General features: G+C 41.4%; 1 protein-coding gene across 4 annotated transcripts in view; it reads right to left on the minus strand.

Annotated features, from left to right (window-relative positions):
* afg2a (AAA ATPase AFG2A) overlaps nucleotides 1–26,447 on the minus strand; it is a 476,777-nt gene that overhangs the window by 337,343 nt on the left and 112,987 nt on the right. For all 4 annotated transcript variants that reach the window (XM_078211250.1, XM_078211230.1, XM_078211259.1 and 1 more), the window contains one exon: nucleotides 3,641–3,767. In XM_078211250.1, coding sequence (XP_078067376.1) covers nucleotides 3,641–3,767 — 127 coding nt within the window. The remainder of the gene's footprint in view (nucleotides 1–3,640; nucleotides 3,768–26,447) is intronic.

Here is a 26,447-nt window from a genome sequence, read left to right on the forward strand (position 1 = left end):
TAGGCCTGATGTGATAAGGGCAGCTTGGAAAGAAAACCCTCGGGTGCTGACCTAAACTGTAATCCAGTACCCCATTCAGTAGTTGTGTTGTACATCACAGTCAATGTGTTTGACACTCAAATTGGACCCAGCAGGGGGCAAAATAATCTGATTTTTCAGCTGCTCAAGTAACTTTTAGTACTGAAAATGACTATGATCCCAGGGGTTTATTTCCTCCCATTTCCCTATTAGATGCCAGCCTGCATTCTTTAACAAAGATTAAGCCATCGTTCAAGAAGTTGAAATATTAATATGGGTCATGGCATACCAATCCATCAGTACTCTGTTTGAGTACATTATATATTTTCTCATTTCCAAATCACAAAGGTCACAAAACAGAACCTTGTTTTCCTGTTTTACTGTGTAACAATGTAGAATTTGTTAAGAGTTGACTTGAACCTAGCAATCTGAAGTTGATAGTTTTGGAGGTAGTTATTTCCAGAAAGTTATATTGCATTTCAAATATTCATGTTTCATTTCTCTTGCCCTCCACCCGCCAGGCTCCCTTTCCACCATAGGAGCAAAGAAAAAGTTACATGAACCTGTTTCATGAACCTGTTGGTGATAAGTATATTCAAATCAAGTACAACCAAACATTAATATCACATCTATTTTAAACTTGGGTGTCTTATCCAGTCAGAGACCTCGGATGCTGATAATGAGCAGGGAGGGGAGGATTTTTTATCAGTTAAATCTGAAGTTCAGTTTCTAGCAATTTCTGTCAAATTTAACAGCAGGGCTGGTTTTAAACTTTTCCAACAGGTTTACTAGCTGCAGCCAGCCAAACTGGGTGTGGGATGTGAGTTAGCTAATCACAAAAGTCCAATCATATGGAAATACATTGAGTGGTCTAGGAGGTGGCATTCCTTCTAGCCTGTTGGCAGTCTGAATGCACCATGCCTGAAGAAAAGGAAGTACAAGCTTCCAGGAAGGGCGTCAAGAAGGCACAGAAGAAGCCACCAACGAAAAGCAGCAAGAGGAGGAGGTGGTCCAGGAAGGGGAGTTACTCCATCTACAAAGTGATAAAGCAGGTTCACCCCGACACCAGCATCTCCTCCAAGGCCATGGGCATCACAGACACGTTAGTCCGCAACATCTTCAAGTGCATCACGGGTGAGGCTTCCCACCTGGCCCATTACAACAAGCGGCGGACCATCAGCTACCGGGAGATCCAGACCGCCGTACGCCTGCTGCTGGCCAAGCACATCGTGTCGGAGGGGGCAAAGGTGGGACCAAGTACACCAGTGGTGAAAAGGCATTTATTTAATGGGTGAGCTCTTCATGCTTCCTTTCAGATGTCATATACCCTGACACCAGATGTAAAAACTAACAAGTAATGTTAAAAATGGAGTAATACAATCTCCTGAAAATAATTTAGTGAATAGTCTTCATCTGGAAGTGCATTGGTCGCTACCCCCAACCCACTTTTGTAAAAACTGAATATAGGTAGGTAGCCCATTCTTTTTATTTTTAACTTCCCTGAAGCATAGGAAGAAAAAAGGAGAGAACGTGATGAACTACTAGCTGCTTTCGATGCACAAGCTACATTACATTCTATGTAGTTTATCATGGACACCACTCTCTGTAGTTCACTCTGCTTTAACCCTCTAAGGATTACAGTTGCATTTCAACACTGCAATTACAAACAACTGTTAAATATTAATTACACTGATTCAGTTAACTAGAATAATGTACCATGTTACAAAAGATTCAGAACACTTCCTAAAATTTGATTTAAAATATTTATTTTTCTGCTTCCGGCATCTAAAAAAATAACATGATCAGGTCTGTTGATACTCAGAAAGTTGGATTAGGCATGTGAAGAAACTGTTATTCATCCAGATCATCTTTATCTTGTGATCTAGAGAGGTTGTTCAAAAGAACATAGGACATTCTATTCATTCAACCTTATCTCTTTAGTAACTTAACTCGTTTATTGTTATTTAGCATATAACACCATTGCGAATTGCCTTTCTTCTGCCTCTACAATTCCATGCGATAGATTATTCCAAATATTCATCTGCGAGGAATAATTTCCTCATTAATAGGGGAAGGCACATCTCCCCATCTTAATTTGCATGTTACTCCCCTGACTTCTGATTAGTGAGGTGGGGGAAGTGGAGAAAAGCCTGAATCAGATTAAATTCTCTTCTGGAAGCCCAACAAAGATATGACTCCAGATTTAAATCTGTGGTGTTATCTCCACAGTTTTTGGATCTCATACATATAACATTCATCTTTCCAGCTGGGACTGATTGTAACGTGCTTGCAGTATCAGCATAGGGTAAAAACAGACTAAGATAAAATAATGGCAACATCACTGTTGCAGAACATGACGTGTAATGATGGCATTCTTGTAACTCTTTCTGACCAGTTAACTGCGCTCCTTTCTCTGTTAAATTTGATTCTAGAGTCCAGTTCCTACTGTAATGTGTTTATCAGAGATGACACTTAAACACCATTACAGCATTTGTGAAATTAAACTACACACTGAAATGTTATTATACCTTAGCATTAAACACACTGAATCTTTCTATAATAATGTCTTCAACAGCTTTGCAGAATGTGTAAATTAACGGGGTCAAATTATATTCACTGGACAGAAGTTAATGCTCGTGATGGTGGGACCCATTCATTGGCTGCAGAGCTGTTGACAACCCTGCTCAACTTTGTTCTAATCAGTACTTGACTGGTTGGCAATGGATTCCTCAGTGCATTCAGGGTGGATTTCCTGTCTCCAAGAGCTGCCAGCCAACCGCAGGCTTGCAGTTCTCCAATACTGGCAGTGCCACCAGGAGTGGTGATCAGTGCCAGTAGAGCAGGATGCCGAGGCTATAGGATCATTGCTGGAGACTGGAGTGAAGGTAGGTAAGGCAGGCTCACTTGTGTGGGGGAGGTTCATTTTAAGAGCAGGCAGAGATCTTTATCAGTGGGTGGTCCATGCCTCTGGTGGGTCTCTCTGATGGGTATGGCTGGCCCAGGTAGGAGGGCCCCCATCACCAGGCAAACCCTCTAAAGTTTACCTGGCAGGTTGCCCACCAGACATAGCCCTTGCTTGCCAGTGGTTGAATATGTGTGGCAGCAGGCTGGGATACTCAAATGGCGAGCTAACAGCCTCAATTGTCTTCCGGATGGAAAGACCATCCTGCAGCCTTCCTGGGCTTAATAAGGGGGAGTCAGTAAGGCGCAGTGACAGGATCTCCATCAACTTCCCACTTGACTAAACCGAAATCTGCTCTCACTGACCCCCCCATGTCCCAGCCCATCTTGGGGTGGAGGTGGAGAATAAGGTTCTGTTCACTACATGAGTGGAGACAAGGAAAATGGTGACAGAAAAATAAACGTTTCATATTAGAAGTCATGGTGTTTCAGAAATCAACATAAACAGGAGCTGTTGTAATTGAAGACTTTTTCTTGCAATTGCTGCAGTAAAAATTGAGGAAGCAAATCATGTGTAAGATTCATGGGTTTAAAAATTCATCATATATAAAATGGTCCACTTAGTGCACTGCTTATATTACGACATCAACATGCGCACATTGCACTAATTAGGAATGGGTAACAGAAATAAACATTCAGTGCAGAAACCAGTCATCTTTACCTTGTCTATCATATCTGGCCTGTTGGTGGCTGCCAAGATGACCACATTATGGAGCTGTTCAATTCCATCCATTTCAGTCAGCAACTGTGCAAGGACTCGGTCAGCCACATTCCCAGCACCTGCAGAGCTAAACCAAAACACAGGATCAGAAAGTTTCCACAAAACTGTGAAAATAAATCTTCATCAATTGGAACACACTAAACTCATCGAAGAACAAAAGACAAGTTTTTATTTAAGAAAGAAGCATAGATGAGTTCGGTGTTTGAGTTTCCTGGTTAGCTTGAGATCCTCACCCATCTCATAGCTTTTATCTACGGTGCTTTCTGCAGCAAGATATCAGTTACTAAGAAAAGAATATATGCAACTGCTTCTGCTTTGCAGTAAAATACATTGATCATAAATGGCAGAAAGATGTTTCATTACATCAGATCTCTTACGATAACTTACCTTTTTAAAAAAGTATAGTAGTTTTTTGAATAATCAGGAATTATAATTTTTCATTTGCTCGTTTCATGGATTCAGTTCTGCTTGGTGACATTCATTTTCAACAGTTTAACAGCTGATCGTGAGATCAGTCCGCAAACCCTCAGGTGTGTTTATGAAGAAAAAAATTGATCTCCGACAAAATCAACTAAAGTTAAATTTCTTTGAGGCAACAAAAATTTAGATTTTAAGCAATGGAAAGATTTCTTGTACTCCAGTTACATTTGACAAACTCCATGGACACTGAACTGAGCATCTCTGCTTAATCTAATCCACATGAATCTATCCAACATGAATAATTCACAAGTGACATCCAATATGACTGTGACAAAAGTAAATTATCCCTCCTCATCCTTTATCACACTAATTTCGCCAACACTTCCCCACCATTATTCAACTGGGTGGGACAATGCTTGCCTGATTTAATTATCATTCAGCGAATCACAACCCTAACAATGGCTTCTCTTTCCACTCCTGCACGGTTAGCTCTGATTACCTCCTAAACATCTATCCTTGACCCCCTCCAGTTTCTCAACTACATATTACCCCTTGGCGGCATCGTCTGAAAACACTGCATCTGTTTGCATACGCATGCTGACAGCACCCAACCCCACGTCATCACCACCTCTCCCAACGTCTCCACTGTCTTGAAACTGTTGCACTGCTTAGCCGTTTTCCAGTACTGGATAAGCAGAAATCTACCCCACCTAAATATTGGGAAGACCAAAGCAATGGTCTTCATTCCTCACCACAAAGCACATTTCCTTGGCACAGACTTCGTTTTTTTCCTTGGCAAGTATCTGAAACTGACCCAGAGTGTTTGCAACCTTGGTGTCATAGCTGACATGGGTTTCTGACTACCTATCCATGCCAAGATTAAGTTCACCTATTTTCAGCTTTGTAAAATTTCCAGACTCTATCCCTGCCTCAGCTCATCTGTTGCTGAAAACCTCATTATTTGTTACCTCTAGGCTTGGCTATCCCAACATATTCCTGGCTGACTTCCCACATTCTAACTTCTGTAAGCTTGAGGTAATCCAAAACTCCGCTGCCTGTGCCCTAAGTCACACCAAGTCCCATTCCCCCCACTATAACTCGCGTACATTGGATCCTAATTAAGCAAATCCTTGACTTGAAAACTTTTCTTCCTTGTTCTCCTCATGACTTTGTCCCTCTTTTATCTTTGTACAACCTCCTGCCCTCTGAGATACCTGTGCTTCTCTATTTCTGGCCTCTTGAATATCTAACATTTTAATTGATCCACCATTGGTGTCTGTGTCTTCAGTTGTGTAGACCCTAAATTCTGGAACTCCTTTCCTAAATCTTTCTGCCTCTCTACCTTTCTTTTATCCTTTAAGAATTTCCCTAAAACCTGGTCTTTGTCAGATTTCTGTTCATCTGCCCTAAAATCCCTCCCCCATTCCAAGCTCTGGGAAGGGTGAGTACGTCCACAATCCAGATGGCAGCCCTGCAGCATTTAATGCTGGGAGCGGTGTTAATTGCTTTAAGATGAGACGTTTCCTCTCCCGCCCCCCCCTCCCATCACAAGAGGAAGTCCGCCTTAGTGAGCTGCTGGTTGATCACAGCAGCGCTACGGAGCAATGGCCACTGCTGGGACCACAGGACGTCCCAACATGCCGAGGAGCTCAGTTAAGTCCCAAGTGAGTGGCTGAGTCCAAGAAGATAGTGGGGAGAGTTAATGGAGGGGGAATGACTTGGGAGGAGGGTACCTCTAAGGGAGCTATTGGCCTCCCCACAAAGTAGATTCTCCCAGCACCCTCATCTAGCTAAAGCTGCTAGGCTTCTTGGATGGGGTGGGCTTCCTCTCAACATGAGTAAAAGTTAAGGGTCTTACTCAATAAGCCCTAACATCTATCCAACAGATTCCTGGCTGACTTCTCACATTCTAACTTCTGTAAGCTTGAGGTCATCCAAAACTCTGCTGCCTGTGCCCTAAGTCACATCAAATGTGGCGGCACGGTAGCACAGTGGTTAGCACTGCTGCGAACCCAGCTCCAGGGACCTGGGTTCGAATCCCAGCTCGGGTCGCTGTCTGTGTGGAGTTTGCACATTCTCCCTGTGTCTGCGTGGGTTTCCTCCGGGTGCTCCGGTTTCCTCCCACAGTCCAAAGATGTGCAGGCTAGGTTGATTAGCCGTTCTAAATTGCCCCTTAGTGTCCCGGGATGCATAGGTTAGAGGGGTTAGTGGGTGGATAAGTGGATAGTGCCTGGGTAGGTGCAGACTCGATGGGCCGAATGGCCTCTTTCTGCACTGTAGGATTCTATGATCCATGATCTCAATGAGTCCAACACTTCTATAAAATTTCAGAGAGGTAGGTGGTGCACAGAAAGGCGGCAGGAAAGCCACTCACTGTATTTTATGTCCCTCTACCCGCTGCTTTCAAGTGTAAGGGAAGCGTAAATTCCAGCCCTTTATCTGGCTTGACACCAAATCCATCTTCCAGTCTCAGGATGTTCTCAGGACCATCATCCCGGTACTTAAGAAAAACCAAGCAGTGTGCCCCAACGACTATCATCCGGTGGCTCTGACATCCATCATTATAGAAACATAGAACATAGAAAAACTACAGCACAAACAGGCCCTTCGGCCCACAAGTTGTGCCGAACACATCCCTACCTTCTAGACCTACCTATAACCCTCCATCCTATTAAGCTCCATGTACTCATCCAGGAGTCTCTTAAAAGACCCTATTGAGTTTGCCTCCACCACCACTGACGGCAGCCGATTCCACTCGCCCACCACCCTGTGTGAAAAACTTACCCCTAACATCTCCCCTGTACCTACCCCCCAGCACCTTAAACCTGTGTCCTCTCGTAGCAGACATTTCCACCCTGGCAAAAAGCCTCTGAGAGTCCACCCGATCTATGCCTCTCAACATCTTATACACCTCTATTAGGTCTCCTCTCATCCTACGTCTCTCCAAGGAGAAAAGACCGAGCTCCCTCAGCCTATCCTCATAAGGCATGCCACTCAATCCAGGCAACATCCTTGTAAATCTCCTCTGCACCCTTTCAATCTTTTCCACATCCTTCCTATAGTGAGGCGACCAGAAATGAGCACAGTACTCCAAGTGGGGTCTGACGAGGGTCTTATATAGCTGCATCATTATCCCCGGACTCCTAAACTCAATCCCTCGATTGATAAAGGCCAGCACACCATACGCCTTCTTAACCACCTCCTCCACCTGCGGGGCCGATTTTAGAGTCCTATGGACCCGGACCCCAAGGTCCTTCTGATCCTCTACAGTACGAAGAGTCTTTCCCTTTATATTGCACTCCTTCATCCCATTTGACCTACCAAAATGGACCACGATGCATTTATCTGGGTTGAAGTCCATCCTATCTATGTCCCTCTGTAACTTCTGACATCCCTCCAGACTATCCACAACCCCACCAACCTTCGTGTCGTCGGCAAACTTACCAACCCATCCCTCCGCTTCCTCATCCAGGTCATTTATGAAAATGACAAACAGCAAGGGTCCCAGAACAGATCCCTGGGGCACACCACTGGTGACCGACCTCCATTTAGAAAAAGACCCATCTATACCCACTCTCTGCCTCCTTTGGGCAAGCCAGTTCTGGATCCACCGGGCAGCAGCCCCTTGGATCCCATGCCCTGTCACTTTTTCTAGAAGCCTTGCATGGGGGACCTTATCGAACGCCTTGCTAAAATCCATATAAACCACATCTACCGCCTTCCCTTCGTCAGTGTGTTTAGTCACATTTTCGAAGAACTCCACCAGGCTCGTAAAGCACGGTCTGCCCTTGACAAAGCCATGCTGAGTATTCTTGAGCATACTAAACCTCTCTAAATGCTCATATATCCTGTCCCTCAGGATCTTCTCCATCAGTTTACCAACCACTGAGGTTAGACTCACCGGTCGGTAATTACCTGGGCTATCCCTATTCCCCTTCTTGAAAATAGGAACCACATCCGCAATCCTCCAATCCTCCGGCACCTCTCCCGTCTCCATCGACGACGCAAAGATCATCGCCAGAGGCTCTGCAAGTGCTATGAAGTGCTTCGAAAGGCTAGTCTTGGCACAAATCAATTCCAACCGCCCGAACTACCTGGTCCACTAGTTTGCCTACCGCCACAACACGTCCAGCAGACACCATCTCCCTGATCCGGCACTCAACTCCCACCTAGATAACAAAGACACCTATGTCAGACCCCTATTTATTGACTACAGCTCAGTCTTCAACACTGTTATTCCCATGAAACTCATCTCCAAACTCCGGGGCTGGGCCTCGGCTTCTCCCTTTGTGACTGGATTCTGAACTTCCTAACTCTCAGACCACAATCAGTAAGGATAGGCAACAGTATCTCTTCCTCAATCATCCTCAACACCGGTGTCCCACAAGACTGTGGTCTCAGCCCCCTACTATACTCCTTATATACCTATGACTGTGTGGCCAAATTCCCCTCCAACTCTATTTTCAAGTTTGCTGACGACACCACCATAGTGGGACAGATCTCAAATAGTGACGAGACAGAGTACAGGAATGAAATAGAGAATTTGGTGAACTGATGCGGCGACAATAATATGCATAGTGTTCAGTCAGAAACTAAACTAAACTGGCAAAATTCCACCCTCTGTATTCTTTTCATAGTTTACTTTCCCACCTAGTTTTGTATCATCAGCAAACTTGGACAAATTACTTTCGGTCTCATCTAAATCATTGAAATGGATTGCAAGCAGCTGAAACCCTGGCACTGATCCATGTGGCCCACCAGTCTAAAAATGGTCCTCCAACCCTCGGATTTCTGTTATTTAACCAAGCCTCTACCCAAGATAATACACTGTCCTAACCCCATGAGCCTTTACCTTGTGCAACAGACTTTCTTGTGGATCTTTATCAATTGCCTTTTGAAAATCCAAATTCATTGGTTTCCCCTTGATTTGCCAAACATGATTAGAAGTTTATTTATTAGTGTCACAAGTAGGCTTACATTAATACTCCGATTAGGTTACTGTGAAAATTCCCTAGTCGCCACACTCTGGTCCATGTTCAGGTACACTGAAGGAGAATTTAGCATGGCCAATGCACCTAACCAGCACGTCTTTTTGGACTGTGGGAAGAAACTGGACCACTCTGAGGAAACCCACACAGACATGGAGAGAACATGCAGACTCCGCACAGACAGTGATTCAAGCTGGGAATTGAATCCGGGTCCCTGGCGCTGAGAGGTAGCAGTGCTAACTACTGTGCCACTGTGATGCCCAAAAGATTTCCCTTTCATGGAACCATGCTGAATTCTTCCTAATAATATTTTAATTTTCTAAGTAATACGTTACCACTTCCTTCATAGATTCTAGCATTTTCTCGATGAGTTTCCTGGGATGTGTAGGTTAGAGGGATTAGCGGGTAAAAATATGTGGGGATAGGGCCTGGGTGGGATTGTGGTCGGTGCAGACTCGATGGGCCAAATGGCCTCCTTCTGCACTGTAGGGTTTCTATGATTCTATGATTTCTATGACTAATGTCAGGCTAACTGATCTGTAGTTTCCTGTTTTCTGTCTCCCTCCTTTCGTGAATAATGCTACATTGGCTATCTTCCAACCATTCCAGAATCTAGGGAATTTTGAAAGATCACCACTATCCCTGCAGTCATCTCTGTTAGAACCACAGGATGTAGGCCATCAGTAGGAACCCTTCAGTTCCATTAATTTCTTCACTAGTATTAATTACTTTACGTTTCTTGTCCTCATTGGACCGCTGGTTCCCTGCTATTTCTGGTGTGTTTTCATACCTTCTACTATAAAGACAGACACTTCTTAAAAAAAGTTATGTCATTTCCTTACTCTCCATGATAATTTCTCCTGTCTCAATCTCCAAGGAATCCATGCTTACTGTCCTTTTTACATAATTGTACAAGCTCTTACAATCTGTCTACTCTCATTTTTTTGTCTTCCTCATCCTAATATTTTGTCCATGCTTTGCAGGTATCTGAAACTATTTCCAATCCTCAGGTTTACTGCTCTCTGTAATGTTACAAGCCTCTTTTAAACAGCTATTCTTAAATTCTTTAGCTAGCCAGGGATGTTTGCAAACTAAGTATATATAGCAAAGAAAAAATAAATGGTGACTATAAAATTAATGTAATTAAAACGGAAGTAAACACGATACAGAAACAACAAGATGGATGAGAACTTTAAACGGGTATAAGGATTTGTTAAAAGTGGCTAAAAGGGACATTAGAATTAATGTCAACCCTAGAGATTTATAGACAACAGAAGTATTAAGCAGAAAACTAATGTTATTTCTGGTAGTAAACTATAAAACAGCAGTCAGAGGAGGAGTTCAAACTACAAAAAATAAACATTATAATTTTTGCAATATTAAATGAGTATTGGTACTAATAGCACAAATCACAGTATCAAAATATTAATAAGTATAATATAGTAGACACTTGCTACAATGCTGACAGCACTGAGCTGGTTAATTCAATTGTATTTCTGAACCATATAACAGGACGTTTCCTGGAAAGATGAATGTTCCCTGTGCAATGGTGTAATTCATCATCATTTAATAGCATCAGTGGTTACTAATTATACTGAGTATATTGTTATTGAGTTTCTGCTCAAGAAGATGACAAAGACAAATAGAGGTGACAAAAAAACCTAATCATTTGACAAGAGATAACTCTCTCAACTCCTTCCTTCCTTCCCATGCTCTATTCCACTCTTGCTTTGTCTCTTTCCGTTTTGTTAACCCACTACAGTCAGGATTTCTCTGATTTGCCTCCCAGGTTTTGGTAAATGAGTAGGTCCTGTCAATTTTTAAAAATAATTTTTCTTTCATATGAAGTTAATTTTTATCCCGTATATAACGATTCAAAAATAATAAACCTCTTGCCAGGGCCAATCTGTCTAGTTCCAGCAAACCGGCCCAAGTTACCTTGTTTCCGGGGCTCTGTCCCTGATCCTCTGCCTAGGCCGCACTGCAGATCGCCTCTGGTGGGTCTCTAATTGGCTTGCAGCTCTTGGGGGACAGGATATTTGTCACAGATTAGGATTTCTTACATTAGGAATGGAAAAACTCAATGATGGGAAGATAATGGCTGATTGGGCCTAACCCTAATTGAGCTTCCCGAAAATTGCCCTGATGGGGTAGCCACTAGTTTTCCAACTTGTGAATGGGAACACAACAACTAAATTTTGTCTGTTAAATCTGTCTCTCCCTGTTGAGTATTTCCAACAGTTTCTGTTTTATTGCTTTCCGAACACCTTTCCTTCACGCAATAGCAAGTTTTTATTAATAAAGTATCAAGATTTTCTTCCCTGGCTCTTTTAAACTTTTGAAATAATCCAAACGGTTTTAATATTGCGGCAAAGTACTGTTCAAATTGACACGGAATTAATCGTTAAAGGATTAAGGCAGGATGCCGTCCTTCTGAAAAATGCCATTCTTCAGCATCAAAAATTGCAGCAGTAGAGAAATCTAGTGTGGCAAAGGTTCCCGCAATGCCTATAGTTCTTCCAGCAGAATCCCACACACAGCCCAGAGTCATGCTGCTCATTTAAACTCGAAGGTATTATTGAGTCTGACATTTCTGTTGGGTTGCACAGCAGAAGACTGTCAGCGAGGCACTCCTGCCAACACAATCTTTTCAATTCTGCTGCCATGATCGTAATTAACTGTCATGCTGCTTTATTTCCTCCTTTCGCTGATTCCGGTGAAATATGGCTTGGCAGTTTGAAACTTTCCATGGTTTTCAGCTCTCTTATTAGTAGCAGGAAGTGGTATACATCTTCCTTAAGCATTAGAACTCTCAAATCAACAGCCGGTGGCATATAATAGATTTTTATTCGTTAAATCAAACTAAAATGACAGTCCAAGAGCATTCTGGCATGGTTAAAGACCATAAAAAATCACCTTGTGGTAAAATCATTAATTATTCACTGTATTTGTACTCCAAAAATATATTGGTCACTAAAGTTCAGTCTTTACAATGTTGAGGAGGTATATATTCTTCCATTTAGTAACCTGAGCAGAAATGCCATTGCGAGTAAAAGCAAAACAAGGAAGCACACTTTACACACTAATTGACTTTTTAAAAAATTAACATCAATAAATGGAGAAAAATAAACCCCATCGTTTTAAAGTAATCTTTATGGAACATAAGTCACATTTTGACTTGGTAATGACAACCTAAATTCATAACAGATTAAAGCTGGTTGACAAAATGAGACAAATCAGTATGTGGCCAGTTTACTTCAACATGTTTCATTATTGACCAGTAGCCAGTAATTGGAGTTGCACATTCAAGAAACCAGATGATTTACAGAAAAATCTTCTAAAACCTTCATTAGATGTTTTTCTACTTTCATTGGGCTAGAGTATTTCAAGGGTTTAACATTAAAAATGCACGCTCTAGATGAGACTTGTTGACACAGAATAACTTCCAGAATAAGACATTGGTAAAGCCACACTTAGAATAGTGTGTATAGTTCTGGTCACCCTATTATAGAAAGGATATTATTAAACTAGAAAGAGTGCAGAAAAGATTTACAAGCATGTTACCAGGACTTGATGGTTTGAGTTATAAGGAGAGGCTGGATAGACTGGGACTTTTTTCCCTGGAGCGCAAGAGACTTCGGGTGATCTTACAGAGGTCTATAAAATAATGAGGGGCATAGATGAGCTAGATAGTCAACATCTTTTCCCAAAGTTAGGGGAGTCTAAAACTAGAGGGCATAGGTTTACAGTGAGGGGGGAGAGATACAAAAGGGTCCAGAGGGGCAATTTTTTCACACAGAGGGTGGTGAGTGTGTGGAATAAGCTGCCAGAGGTAGTAGTAGAGGCGGGTGCAATTTTGTATTTTCAAAAGCATTTAAACAGTTACATGGATAAGATCGGTAAAGAGGGATATGGGCCAAATGCGGGCAATTGGGACTAGCTTAGTGGTTTAAAAAAAAAAGGGGCGACATGGACAAGTTGGGCTGAAGGGCCTGTTTCCTTGCTGTAAACCTCTATGACTCTATAACATCAACTATAACTATGAAATCTCCAACATCTACAACAAGTACAAAAAGTAAAATCCTAAATATCACAAATCATTAATATTCTAATGTTTACATTTTATGGTAAAGACCATGTCTGTTCCAAGTTGGCGGCACAGTAGCACAGTGGTTAGCACTGCTGCTTCACAGCTCCAGGGACCTGGGTTCGATTCCCGGCTTGGGTCACCATCTGTGTGGAGTTTGCACATTCTCCTCGTGTCTGCGTGGGTTTCCTCCGGGTGCTCCGGTTTCCTCCCACAGTCCAAAGATGTGCGGGTTAGGTTGATTGGCCATGATAAAATTGCCCCTTAGTGTCCTGAGATGCGTAGGTTAGCGGAATTAGCGGGTAAAATGTATAGGATATGGGAGTAGGGCCTGGGTGGGATTGTGATCGGCGCAGACTCGATGGGCCGAATGGCCTGTTTCTGCACTGTAGGGTTTCTATGATTCTTTCTATGTTCCTGTTCTCCCAGGTGGCTGTTGAAGATCCCATAGCACTAGTTGAAAAAGAGCAAAAGATTTCTCTCTGTTGACTTTTCAATATAAATCATTTGGCATCACCATAACATATTATAGAACCATAGGATCCCTACAGTGCAGAAAGAAGCCACTCAGACCATCGAGTCCGCACCGACTCTCAGAAGAGCATCTTACTCAGGACCACTGACCCCATCCCCATAACCCTGCATATTTACCATTGCTAATCCACCTAACCTGCACATCTTTAGACACTAAGGTGCAATTTAGTATGGCCATATACACATCTTTGGACAGTGGCAGGAAACTGTAGCATCTGGGGGAAACCCATGCAGACATGGGGAGAACATGCAAACCACACACTGTCACCCAAGGCCAGAATCGAACCCGGGTCCCTGGCGCTGTGAGACAGCAGTGCGAACCACTGTGCTACCATGCCACTGGACTTGAATATCATTACTGTTTGTGAGATCTTGCTGTACACAACTTGGTTCTTACAACAATGACTACACTTTAAGTATAATTCATTGCCCAAATGGATGTTTCAAGGTTGTCATATAAGTGCATGTTCTTTCTATCCGATCACAATCTAGTATAACAGTAAAGTTGGCAGTTAGTTTCGGCACCATTGCATGACAGATTTGACAACCTCACTTACTGCTTAGTAGGTAAATTGATCTATGCCATCACATCATTTCATGCTTAAAATTGTTGAAATTTAAAGCTGCTCAACAAATGTGTTGCAGTCGTATTAAATGCTTTGCACAGACATCAAGTAAATTAATTTACTGATCCAAAATACAGTATGTGATAAGTCAGAAGTATTTTGCTTGAAAGCAAATATAGATTTGCATTGACATATGTGCTAAATGATGATACTATATTACTGTCCATTTTATACTGGTCCATTATTTAAGAGAAAGATTATAATCTGGATTTTCCATTTCCGTTATTTTCGTGCAGGTTTGGTGACGCGAACGGAAAATCTCGTGGGAGGCCCAAATCATATTTTACGTCAGTGGGAAATCTCGTCGCTAATGTCCCCGCTCCCCCACCACTGACATAATGGGAATCCCAGTGTTGAACATCGGAAGCACCATTACAATAAATTTGAATCTCATTATCTGGCCTCTATGCCTGATCCTACGCCTCCCCAATTAGATAATCCATTCACAGTGGCATGAGGACATGCCAGCAAGAAATAGGTCTGGTCCCCCAACAGTGTACCCAATAGGCAGACCTCCAATGGAGCTCAGGTGAGTGCATCATTCAGGTGGGGGAAAGACGGTCATTCCTGGGGGCAGTGCACGGGCAGCCTTTAAAAATGATGCCCCTATCTTTAAAAAACTAAGTTGCTGGTCAGTGTGACGTCATGGGACCTACCCATGAAATAGAGAATCTGGTGAACTGGTGCGGCGACAATAATCTCTCTCTCGATGTCAAAAAATGAAGGAGATTGTCATCGACTGCAGGAAGTGTAGTGGAGAACAGCCCCTGTCTACATCAACAGGGACAAAGTAGAAATGGTTGACAGCTTCAAGTTTTTAGGTGCCCAGATCACCAACAACCTGTCCTGGTCCCCCCATGCCGACACTATAGTTATGAAAGCCCACCAACGCCTCTACTTTCTCAGAAGACTAAGGAAATTTGGCATGTCAGCTATGACTCTCACCAACTTTTACAGATGCACCATAGAAAGCATTCTTTCTGGTTGTATCACAGCTTGGTATGGCTCCTGCTCTGCCCAAGACCACAAGAAACTACAAAAGGTTGTGAATGTAGCCCAATCCATCACGCAAACCAGACTCCTATCTATTGACTCTGTCTACACTTCCCGCTGCCTCGGCAAAGCAGCCAGCATAATTAAGGACACCACTCACCCCGGACATTCTCTCTTCCACCTTCTTCCATCGGGAAAACAATATAAAAGTCTGAGGTCACGTACCAACTGACTCAAGAATGGCTTCTTCCCTGCTGCCATCAGACTTTTGAATGGACCTACCTTGCATTAAGTTGATCTTTCTCTACACCCTTGCTTTGACTGTAACACTACATTCTGCACTCCCTTGTTTCCTTCTCTATGAATGGTATGCTTTGTCTGTATAGCGCGCAAGAAATAATACTTTTCACTGTATACTAATACATGTGACAATAATAAATCAAATCAAATCAACCCCTTGAAGCTTTTTTACACTATGTTCCTAACAATACAGTGGAGAAAGCTGCCATTGGTGCTGCTCCAAAGCCTCTTTTCCAACCCACTGCCACATTCTGTGGTAAAAATTTCACCCTATATCTCTGAAAAAAATACATGCAGCCAAAGCTTAATCAGCAGTTCAGCAAGTGAATTGTCGCTACAGAGCTAAAGATGCACACAGACATTGAGCTTTTAGCATCCCTGTTTCATGTAGAGAAATCTCAAGCAGGTTTCAGCAAGATCTTCTTAGAGTAAGAACCAGTGACAGTGATCCTAAGAGAATATCCAATGCAGACTTGAAATTTTGAATAGAAGCATATAATCCCGACAGTGCAGAAGGAGGCCATTTGGCCCAGTGAGCCTGTACTGACAATAATCCCACCTAGACCCTATCTCTGTAACACCATGTATTTACCCTGCTAATTCCCCTGACACTAAGGGTCAATTTAGCATGACCAATCAACGTAACCCACACATCTTTGGATTGTGGGAGGAAACTGGAGCATCTAGAGGAAACCAACAAAGACACGGGGAGAATGTACAAACTCCACACAGTCACCAGAGGCCAGAACTGAACCCGGGTCCCTGGCAGTGTGAGGCAACAGTGCTAACCACTGTGCCAAATAGTATCCAGAAACTCAAAAGAAAATGATTAATTATCTAATATATAGGAAATCAATGGATAAACATGTGAATCTATGCCAGAGCGAGAGATAAAGAAAGAGAGAAGAGGAGAAACAAAGTGAAAAAGAGACAGAAGCAGAGAGAAGAGTGACAGAAAGGAGTGGAAAAATTGCACGGTTCTATGTAAGCATGATTAGACATATGTATTAGGGGTACATACTGAATATTATTCATTCAAAGGAACAACTCCATAGACTGGCAATAAAAACGTTTGCTATTTTAAAGGGAGATCAATTTTTTAAAGTGTTAAAAATTCATAATGTATCAAAAAATTAAAATGTGCTTATTGGAATCAATTAGAAGTTAAAACTGTAGATGGTTACACTTACTTCATATTTGAAATGATTCCATGATGGGGGTTGGTGTGAGTGTGGGATTGAGAGTGGAGGAAGTGAGTAGCTAAAACAGCTGTGCTTAAATGTGATCCCTTCCCATGGTTGCTAGTTATCTCAATTCACCTGTCTCAGTTAGGCAAGTTTTTGCAATTCTAATCTGGGCTGATGAATGTAAAAATGGAAAGAAATATGTAGAACTTTAATACATATGAAGGAGGAATCTTAAAGAATAAAACTGAATGCGCACTCTCACTTGCTATGCAATTTTCTTTTAAATGGAAATTATCACATCTTTGTGGAAATACATTTGAACAAATGGCATTTTATAATTAAAAATAAAGGTGCACCACAAGCTAAATTCCAGTATTATTTACTTAATTATTTTAAGTTTTTTAAAATTGCCACCGAGTATGAGTACTTCAGGCCACAGAAATTAAACATGCTAAATAATCCAAGCTTCAACATCCATGGCTAATGGAATTAATAGAAACATTGCACATGGAAAGTATCCGTTACAACATTGATAACAAAACTGAAATATGGCAGTCATCACTGGTGCACTTGGAGAGAGATGAAACAGAAGAGGAGCTAGGAACTGCACCATAATTGTCTTATAAATGATGCTATAAAGCAGCGACTAAATGCATACTTTCCTTATGTGTATTTTTCGACTAGGTGCAACTAAGCACTTGTCTTTTTTACGCACCCTGTACAAACATTCATCATTGTCATTGTGTCTGCATTACTTTATCTTCCCATCTTTGTACCATTGGCTGTTTTATATTTTTGAAATAGTGTGCATCGTGTTTGTAAAAAAAGGGAAAAAATAAAGTCTAAGAAAAATGAAAAGCTTTGAAATTGTTCACTAACACTCATATAAACGCAGCCACACACACAAAACCAAACTGCTACTCCATTCCCCCTACTCCCATCAGTTTCAAGAGCTGTGAATATTACACATTTTTGGTCTGCTTTTGAGTCTATTTTCCGGTATCATTGGGAATAACTACAGAACAAATGTATGTGTTTAACTGACCACTTGCATACAGCTACGTTCAATTTGAATGCATGCAACAATCTGAGCTACAAATCAGTCAGCTGCAATTCAACATGAATACAAGTGTCCATGCCTCAGAGGGTCACTGAGTTTTGCAGTGTCCATAAAAGCAGGTGCCTCTATACATCACAAAAAAAGAGATAGTCTCAAAGGTCAGTACCTGGAAGCAACAGTCTCAAGAGATGGTACATTTTTTAAAAACTAAACTCAATGCGGTCACACATTCCTACTGTGCGAAATCAGCTTAAAAAACAAATGGTTTCCAATGACTGTCTTGTCTGAATTCTCACCCCATTTAGTTTCAGATTAATTTTATGGGAACTGAGCCTCATATTTCACTATCCATCTGACAGCAATTTCACAAAGGAATGCTTGTATGTGTCGCCCTACTTCTGTCACTTATGAAGACAGATGTTTCATCTGTACTGACTATATTCTCTCCTGCCGCCAAAATAACTGCTTGGTGAATCTTATTACAGTTTTAGAATATGAATCAATTAATTTCAAAAATCTTTAACACTATATAGCTAAGAAAGAAATCATAAAAATCAAAATCAGAGTCAAATTAAGGATATTTCTATCTTCATTTTTGTAACTTGCTCCTCTTTTACCTCATTCAGACTAGCTCCAAATATCATAGGTCTCAGTCGTTCAACCTACTCTGGACACATTCACTGAACACAGTCAATCTGTCATGATAAGTGCTCGAATTCCTCCATCCGTCCCCAGCACAGTCAATTTGAAAGAAAGGAGAACTTGAATTTATGGAGCACCTTTCACAACCTCAACTTGGCCCAAAGTGTTTTACCACCAATGAACTAATTTGGAATTCTGATGAAAGGTCATTGACCTGAAGCAACAAGTCAGATTTTCGCACCTAAGGAGGATAGCACAAGTCGGGAAATTTCTGAGCTCGCTGCAGCTGCCTTGGGTAAAGGTCCCCCATCAGATCGATTTTAGCTCCAGGGAATGGTTGAGAGATGGAATCATGCCCACTTTTCATAGAAGCGGATCAGAGATGGCCACGGTGACTGCCTAGTCCCACCTTGGTTCTCTGGTACGTTGTCTCCATTGCTTTCTATTTTAGGCCCTCTATTACTCACTCCTCACATTTTCAACCCTCATTTGTGTCCCACGCCAGCTCATGCCCAACCATGCCCCTGCCAACCAAGCCAGCCCTGTGCACCTTTATAATCCCAATTCTAACTTAAAGTCAACTTATGGCAACCCATTCTCCCCTACACACCACACTTTGCCCTTACACCCTTAATGCCAACTCACCTAGTATCCACCATCAGCAGACCTAAGGGCCCATGTTGAGACTAAATAAAATAAAAGTCTAAATATCTTTTGCAGACTTCACTATATTAAAAAAATTCCCATTCATGAAAGCCCCTTCAAATACCCAAAACAAGTAGACCTCTATTCATAACCCCATATCAAAGACAGCTAATCCTTTATAACCCCTCAGTGCCAATCAATCATGAACTTAGGATCTCCTGCTGAGATAATTGGAAGGTTGTGGAAAGCAGCCAAGCAACAAACAGCTAATGTAGCTGCAGAACAGAGTCTTTTCAACTCACTGACACAGGCAGCCTGTTTCTATATCTCAAAGCATGAGAGATTTAAATAACCTTACAGCTTGGGTTCTTTTTACCTGTTCTGACAAAAGGCAGGATTGTTTTCTAAAAACATTTTCGAAGGGTTGAGGATTTAAATAACTTCACAGCTTGGCAGTTCTACAAGCTTAATTCACACTTCACAAGCATTTATGTCAACTTTAAAATTTTGTGACTCCCAACACTGCAGGTTAAGGCTCTTGCCACAGCAAAAATGGGGTCTATTTAAACTGAGCACTGAGTTCAAATGGCCCTGCTGAGTATGCATTTCCCTCATGTGCAATTCATGTCTCACCACTTTTCTTCTACCTGTGAAACTGGAAGTTGTTAGAGATAACAAAGAACAATACAGCACAGGAACAGGCCCTTCGGCCCTCCAAGCCTGCACCGATCATGTGTTCCTAACTAGACCATCCGTTTGTATCCCTCTATTCCCAGTCTGTTCATGTGGCTATCTAGATAAGTCTTAAATGATCCTAGCGTGTCTGCCTCAACCACCTTGCTTGGTAGTGCATTCCAGGCCCCCACCACCCTCTGTGGAAAATACGTCCCCTGCATATCTGTATTGAACCTTGCCTCCTTACCTTGAACTTGTGATCCCTTGTGTTTGTCATTTCCGACCTGGGAAAAAGCTTCCAACTGTTCACCCTATCTATGCCCTTCATAATTTTATAAACTTCTATTAGGTCGCCCCTCAACCTCCGTCTTTCCAGGGAGAACAACCCTAGTTTACTCAATCTCACCTCATAGCTAATACCCTCCATACCAGGCAACAGCCTGGTAAACCTTTTCTGCACTCTCTCCAAAGCCTCCACGGCTTTGGACGGGTGGAACTTCTGAATTCAGGACCAAGCTGCCATTTTTAAAAGTTCTTGGAGTCTCCATAACTCTTATGAAAATCCAGCCCAATAACTATTTCTCTCTCGACAGATGCTGCCTGTCCTGTTGAGTATTTTTTTAGCATTTTCTGTTTTTATTTCAGATTTTGAGCATCTGCAACATTTTGCTTTTGTAACCAATTTTGAAGTTGAAATGGCAGGATTTGAGAGAAGTATTTTGTTTTGTATTGGAGACGTGATACTCAGGACAGACTTTGGGTTAAAAACAAATGAAGCTTTATTGATCATGTGCGATCTCTTCCATGGCTACTCTTCTCTCTCTGTTCCCCGTGCTAGGTCCGTTACATCATTCCGGTGTATACATGAATACAGCAGAGCTCCAGTGAACCAATGGGAAGAAAAACAAATACATCACATTTGCATCCCCCTTAAATTGAACATTCCAGAACAAGTTCGAAACAAGTCCAACATGAACAATAGCCATTGAATCAGTCACTATTAATAAATCAGATGGTCTGGAGGTCGTCGCTCTCGGAACAGTTAATGAAGAACCTTTGGTGACTTTGTCTTCCCAATGATGTCATCGGTAGTTGGTTTAATTTGTGTTGATGTAGGAACTAGAGATTGTCTCTGTGTCTGAGAGAAGGTGAAATGTTGCTTTCCTCAGTGGTGTCTGATAGTATTAGGGTTGTAGGAAAGTTCAAGTCAGGACTTTGTAAGTCTTATCCTGACATTTCAATAGGCTCCAGATTTGGTGGACCTGCTCTTCCGGTCAATAACTGGTCTGCATGTTTCCTCCAGACAATGTCATCTCTGATCTGGACAGTGTAAGAGACAGGTTCAGTCTGTGCAAGAACAGTGGCAGGAACCCATTTCTCCCCTGTGGAGTAATTTCAAACCAAAGCTCCTTGCCCTTGGTAGAAAACTCTGTTTTATCTTGCCTTCTCACCATTCCATTTGTGCTTGTTGTTGCTGTCGCACAATCTCCGAGCTTTTGAAAGATCAAATGCGGAACGCAAAAGTGTTTTTATCATGAGTAAGGAGAAGAAAGACTTGGTTGTGGAATGTTTGGTATTCCAGTAGCCCAGCAAGAATTTGTCAAGGCATTTGATAGGCGAACCTAGTACCTTGGTTGTCTTCAAATTGTGCTTCAAGGTTTGGATGAAGCATTTTTCCAGTCCATTGATAGAAGGGTGATACACTGAGGAATTAATCTATTGAATACCGTTTTCTTGGAGGGAACTCTCAAATTCCTGCAAGACAAATTGAGGTCCATTGTCACTTCTCAGCTGTTCAGGAAATCCAAAGTGACTAGACACTTCTAGCTTCTCAATAGTTTCAGCTTTGCTCAAGGTTCAAGAAGCAAAAGCAATGGGTCTTGCTTCACCCGATGGCATGATGTGAGAGACCACCACTCCTACACCACAAGGGGAATGTGTTATAAATTAACTGTAAGGATAAAGTAGGGTCAAAGCATGAGTGCTTCAGATTTAAGTAACACTTCTTTAGCTTGCCTGAAGGCTTTATTACATTAATCCGAAAACTTCCACATCTTGTTCCAACACAAGAGGTTATGTAATGGTTTCAGAACTGTTGCCAAGTTTGGGACAAATCTTGCATATTAATTCAACAATCCCGGAAGGAACATAACTGATTAATATTCTGAGGTGCAAGCAGCTCTGTAATGGCATTAACCTTAGGAGGAGATTTGTGAAGGTCAGTGGCGTCAATCACATGTCCCAAATGCTCAATGGAGGATTGGAAAAACTCACTTGTTTTTATGGATTCTCAGACCATATAGTCTTCCAAGCTCAAGAGAGTGGCATCCAAGTTTCAACGGTCTTCCTCTTCATTTCTTCTAGTGACTAAGATATCATCCAAGAAGCACTGGATGGCACTCAGTCCTCTCCAGATCTGATCTATTGCTCTTTGAAACAATGCAGGAGCAGATGTGATACCAAACCACCTCTTTGGTTCTGGAACAAGCCTTTATGTATCACAATCGTCAGAAGTTTCTGTGACTTTTTGTCCACATTCATCTGCAAATAGTTCAAGTCAATTTTGCTGAAATTTTGGCCTACCACCAATCCCGCAAACGGGTCTTCAATGCGAGGTGATGGATATTATTCAACACATAACACTGGATTTATGGTGACCTTGAATTCTCTGCAAATCCTTACAAATCCATCTTTCTTGATGACCGGAACAATAGACATGGCCCATTCACTGATGCTGAAAAAAAAAATTGCCCCTTAGAGTCCTGGGATGCGTAGATTAGAGGCATTAGCGGGTAAAATATGTGGGGGTAGGGCCTGGGTGGGATTGTGGTCGGTGCAGACTCGATGGGCCGAATGGCCTCCTTCTGCACTGTAGGGTTTCTATGATTCTATGATTTGTGTTCCAGAACTAGCTCCAAGTCAGCCTCCATCTATGACCTAATAGCATAAGGTACAGACTTTGCCTTCAAGCATTTTGTGTTTGACTTCCTTCTTTAATTTTCAGTTTGACTGTAATGTCCTTCATGCTCCCCTATTCTCCATCGAAAACAAGTGTGTATTATTAAGATTTTCGTGAGGCCTGATTCTTCATTGGCCATCATGATGACTTCAGCCCAGTTTAGTTGAATCTTCTCCAGCCTCCAACGCTGGATAGTTTCCCTTCTCTACATGTAGCGACAAGTCTGCTGTTTGCCCATTAAGTTGCACAGTGACTTCAATTTAAGAGGAACACTTCTCATGTGTATGCATTCAGCAGCATCCTTGATGGGCTTAAGGATGTGTTTGCTTCTCACTGTAGATAGCCTCTGGCACCAATGTAATTGCTGCTCTAGTGCAACTTCTATCCTTACTGGCTTTCCATCCAGCAGTGGAGTGACCCAGTATCAGTGTGTAGTACCAGCAATAGCTGGCACATGTACTGATAGCTCCTCCTCTGACTGAGATGCTTTGCTTTCCTCAACTTTTGTACAACTTGGACATTTCTTCTTTTATCTTGTTTAAATGCTGTCTTGGTTAGTTCTTGCTTTTTACTTTTATTCATGGTTTGTAATTTCTTCCTGCAGAGACACTCTGTGTCCCCTTTTCTTCTACAACTTCAACATTCCATGTCTTTACACCAGCATTCAGCAGCAGACTTTGCACACTGGTAACATGTTCAAGTTTTGGTGGCTTTGGGTGATAATTCAGCAGACAATTTGTGTATTCAAGTACACAAACTCGATTGTTGGGCTTCCTTTACAGCCAGTTCCTAGAAATAGCGATTTCAATAGCCTTCTGTAGAGTAAGATTACTCTCGTTAATATACGTTTTTGTGCTGCTTCACTGCATAGACCACAAACAAATCTATCCTCAATATTGTCATTCAACACATCTCCAAACTCACAATGTTCTGCAAGCCTGTTAAACAATGCCACAAATTGTGCGATTGATTCCTTCTCCTCTTGGTTTCTTTTATGGAATCTAAAATGCTCTGCAATCACCAGAGGTTTTGTTGATAAATGCACTTGCAGAATGTTCAAAATTGTTTGTACATTTCAGTGCCAGGTTTGTCACGTTGTACTAAACTGCGGAGAAGATTAAAAGATTTCCCCCCCATCATGCTCAGGAAAGTGGGCACCATAATATCTTCAGCTATTTTGTTTGCCTGTGCAAAAGTCAAAATGCTTGGTTCATCACTCTTTATTTTCAAAGGGTCCCAAGATGCCGAGAACTCCTGCCATTTTTTCACTTAAGCAGGCTTCCCGTGTGCACACTTCGCAACTGCACTTCCAGCAGCTACCTTGATTTTCTTACATATTAGGTACCTGATTGAGCTTCGGCCTCTTATTAATCACAGCCAGCTTTATAATCTGCTTAGAGTACTGTTTGGTCACATCCATCTACCCCGTTGGTTGCCGTGGCATGTGTGGCAGTTTTTCTTTCAATTCCAACATTTCCACAATTAATTTTTTCTTTCCAGGTGGCTAGCAAGTGCACATCCATCATCCTCATCACCAGATTTTGTTGTGCATTTGAGACATGATATGTGGGACAGACTTTGGTTAAAAACAAATGAAGCGTTATTAGTGTGCAATCTCTTCCATGGCTGCTTCTTCTCTCTTTTTCCCATGTGAGACCTATTACACTACTTTTGGTGTATGCATTAATATAGTAGAGCTCCATTGAGCCAATAGGAATAAATATAAATATATAATTCATTTATTTTCAGTAAAGGAGGTTTAGTTGTTTCCTGGGCATTGCAAAGGGAAAAGAGATCTGCTACAATAGATATAACCTATTTAATTTAAATGGGCCTCTTGACAAGCTCTACCCTATCAAATTACTAAAACTGATCTGGGAACAGTCAGATCCAATTCCATCTTCTTAAATAATACCAGGAAATACAGGATACCAAAGATATAGGAACATTTGATACTGAAATCTGATATGTCCTTTGCTCTGACTGCAAAGGACATATAGTTAATTATTTGCAAAATTTCAACATGTTATTGGATTGAAACACATTACTGGAGCACGATATTCAGAAACAGAGAAAATATTTGAAGACAGCAATAAGAAAACTGAATGAAAAATAGCAGTTTATGATTCAAACCAAAAAAAAATCTGCATTGTGCAAAATTTCATTTGACAGGTTAAGATAGCTTCTCAACACTGGCATATAATTAGATTAATGGTTCTTGTAAAAGACACCTTTTTTTGGCGCTCACAAACTGCAGTCTTGAAAAACTGTACTGCATCAAAACTAGTATAACTGTTTCTTTCTGGTGATACTAAGAAGATAAAAAGTACCATACTCCCTTGTAACATGCAATAGGTTGAAAGTGGCCAATACCGTGACTTAAATTGTGGTTTAATTGCAGTTGAGCACATATTATGTAATTCAACTTAGTGGTCAACCACCCACAAAATTGAATCAACTCCCTGAAAATTAAATGTTTTTATTATTCATTCTCAGAATTAGCATTTTGCATGTGTTTATTATCGGCCCTTATTTGCCCCAAGAAGCTGGTGCAGGTCTTCATGAAACACTGCAGTCCATGTCAGTGGTTTGATAAAACTGAGAAACTTCCTAGGCTTCTACAGGTGGCAGTAAAGTGCTCGACCAAAATCCCAAGGTTGGCAGGCTTTCTTCTCTAGAGGATATTAGCGAAACCGTTTAATTTTAAAACAATAGACAACTTTATGGTCAATTTAAATAACAGCAGATCTTAAAACTAAAAGTTTTGCCTGCAAATGCTAACTATGGTAACATAATCATATAAGCTACAAAGAAGTTCAGGCTTCAAATTGCTTGCTTAATAAATTACACACATTTCACTGTTAGATTGATATTTTGTCCAAACGGCACTCGAAATTGCACCAATTTTCCAATTTGAAGTTGTACCTTATTTCCGTTATCCAAAATGTACAGTTTCCAACTGTGTACAGTGCAACAGATTGTCTAATGATGATTCGGAACAGAGTCAGTTGGGCCTCACGTATCAAAGTAATGTCCTTTTATAAGCCAATGAATGTTTCTCTCCATCAGATTGAGATTGAAGGTCTAAAGGCAAGGATATTTTTCTCTCTTTCTGCCATGGTCCCTGTATTTAAGAGCGTTGATTTGATTGAATTAATTTATTAATGCATATGCTTTAAGAGTAGTGAGTAATTTCGAACTAAACAAAGTGATATGACTATCGTTGTATTGACAAGTAACTTTAATCACTTGATCCTGAGCAGTGTTAGTGCTTGCGCAGAAAATACAAGTGCAATTTGACAAACTCCTCCCAAGGTGGGTGCAAGTGAAGGAATTGGCGGAAAGCATCGTCCCTACTATTTCAACCAGGTGGTGTATGGGAAGGACATGCTTCGGGCATAGTGATTGTTGAACCAGTGAAAAACATTAGAGGAAAAAGTGGTTTTAAGTATAACACATGTTTTAAATTTCATTATCTTTATCACTGACTTGACAGATTCCACCTGGATTGTGCTGATATAATTAGTGGAAGCAAGCTGCAGCTTCACCAGTTATCCTATATAATGCAGACTTCTAAAACTGCATTGCTGGCAAAGAAGCAAATTGCTCCTAAATTAAAAATTCCAGCCAC

Source organism: Mustelus asterias, chromosome 1 (assembly GCF_964213995.1).
Source record: "Mustelus asterias chromosome 1, sMusAst1.hap1.1, whole genome shotgun sequence".
Lineage (NCBI taxonomy): Eukaryota > Metazoa > Chordata > Chondrichthyes > Carcharhiniformes > Triakidae > Mustelus > Mustelus asterias.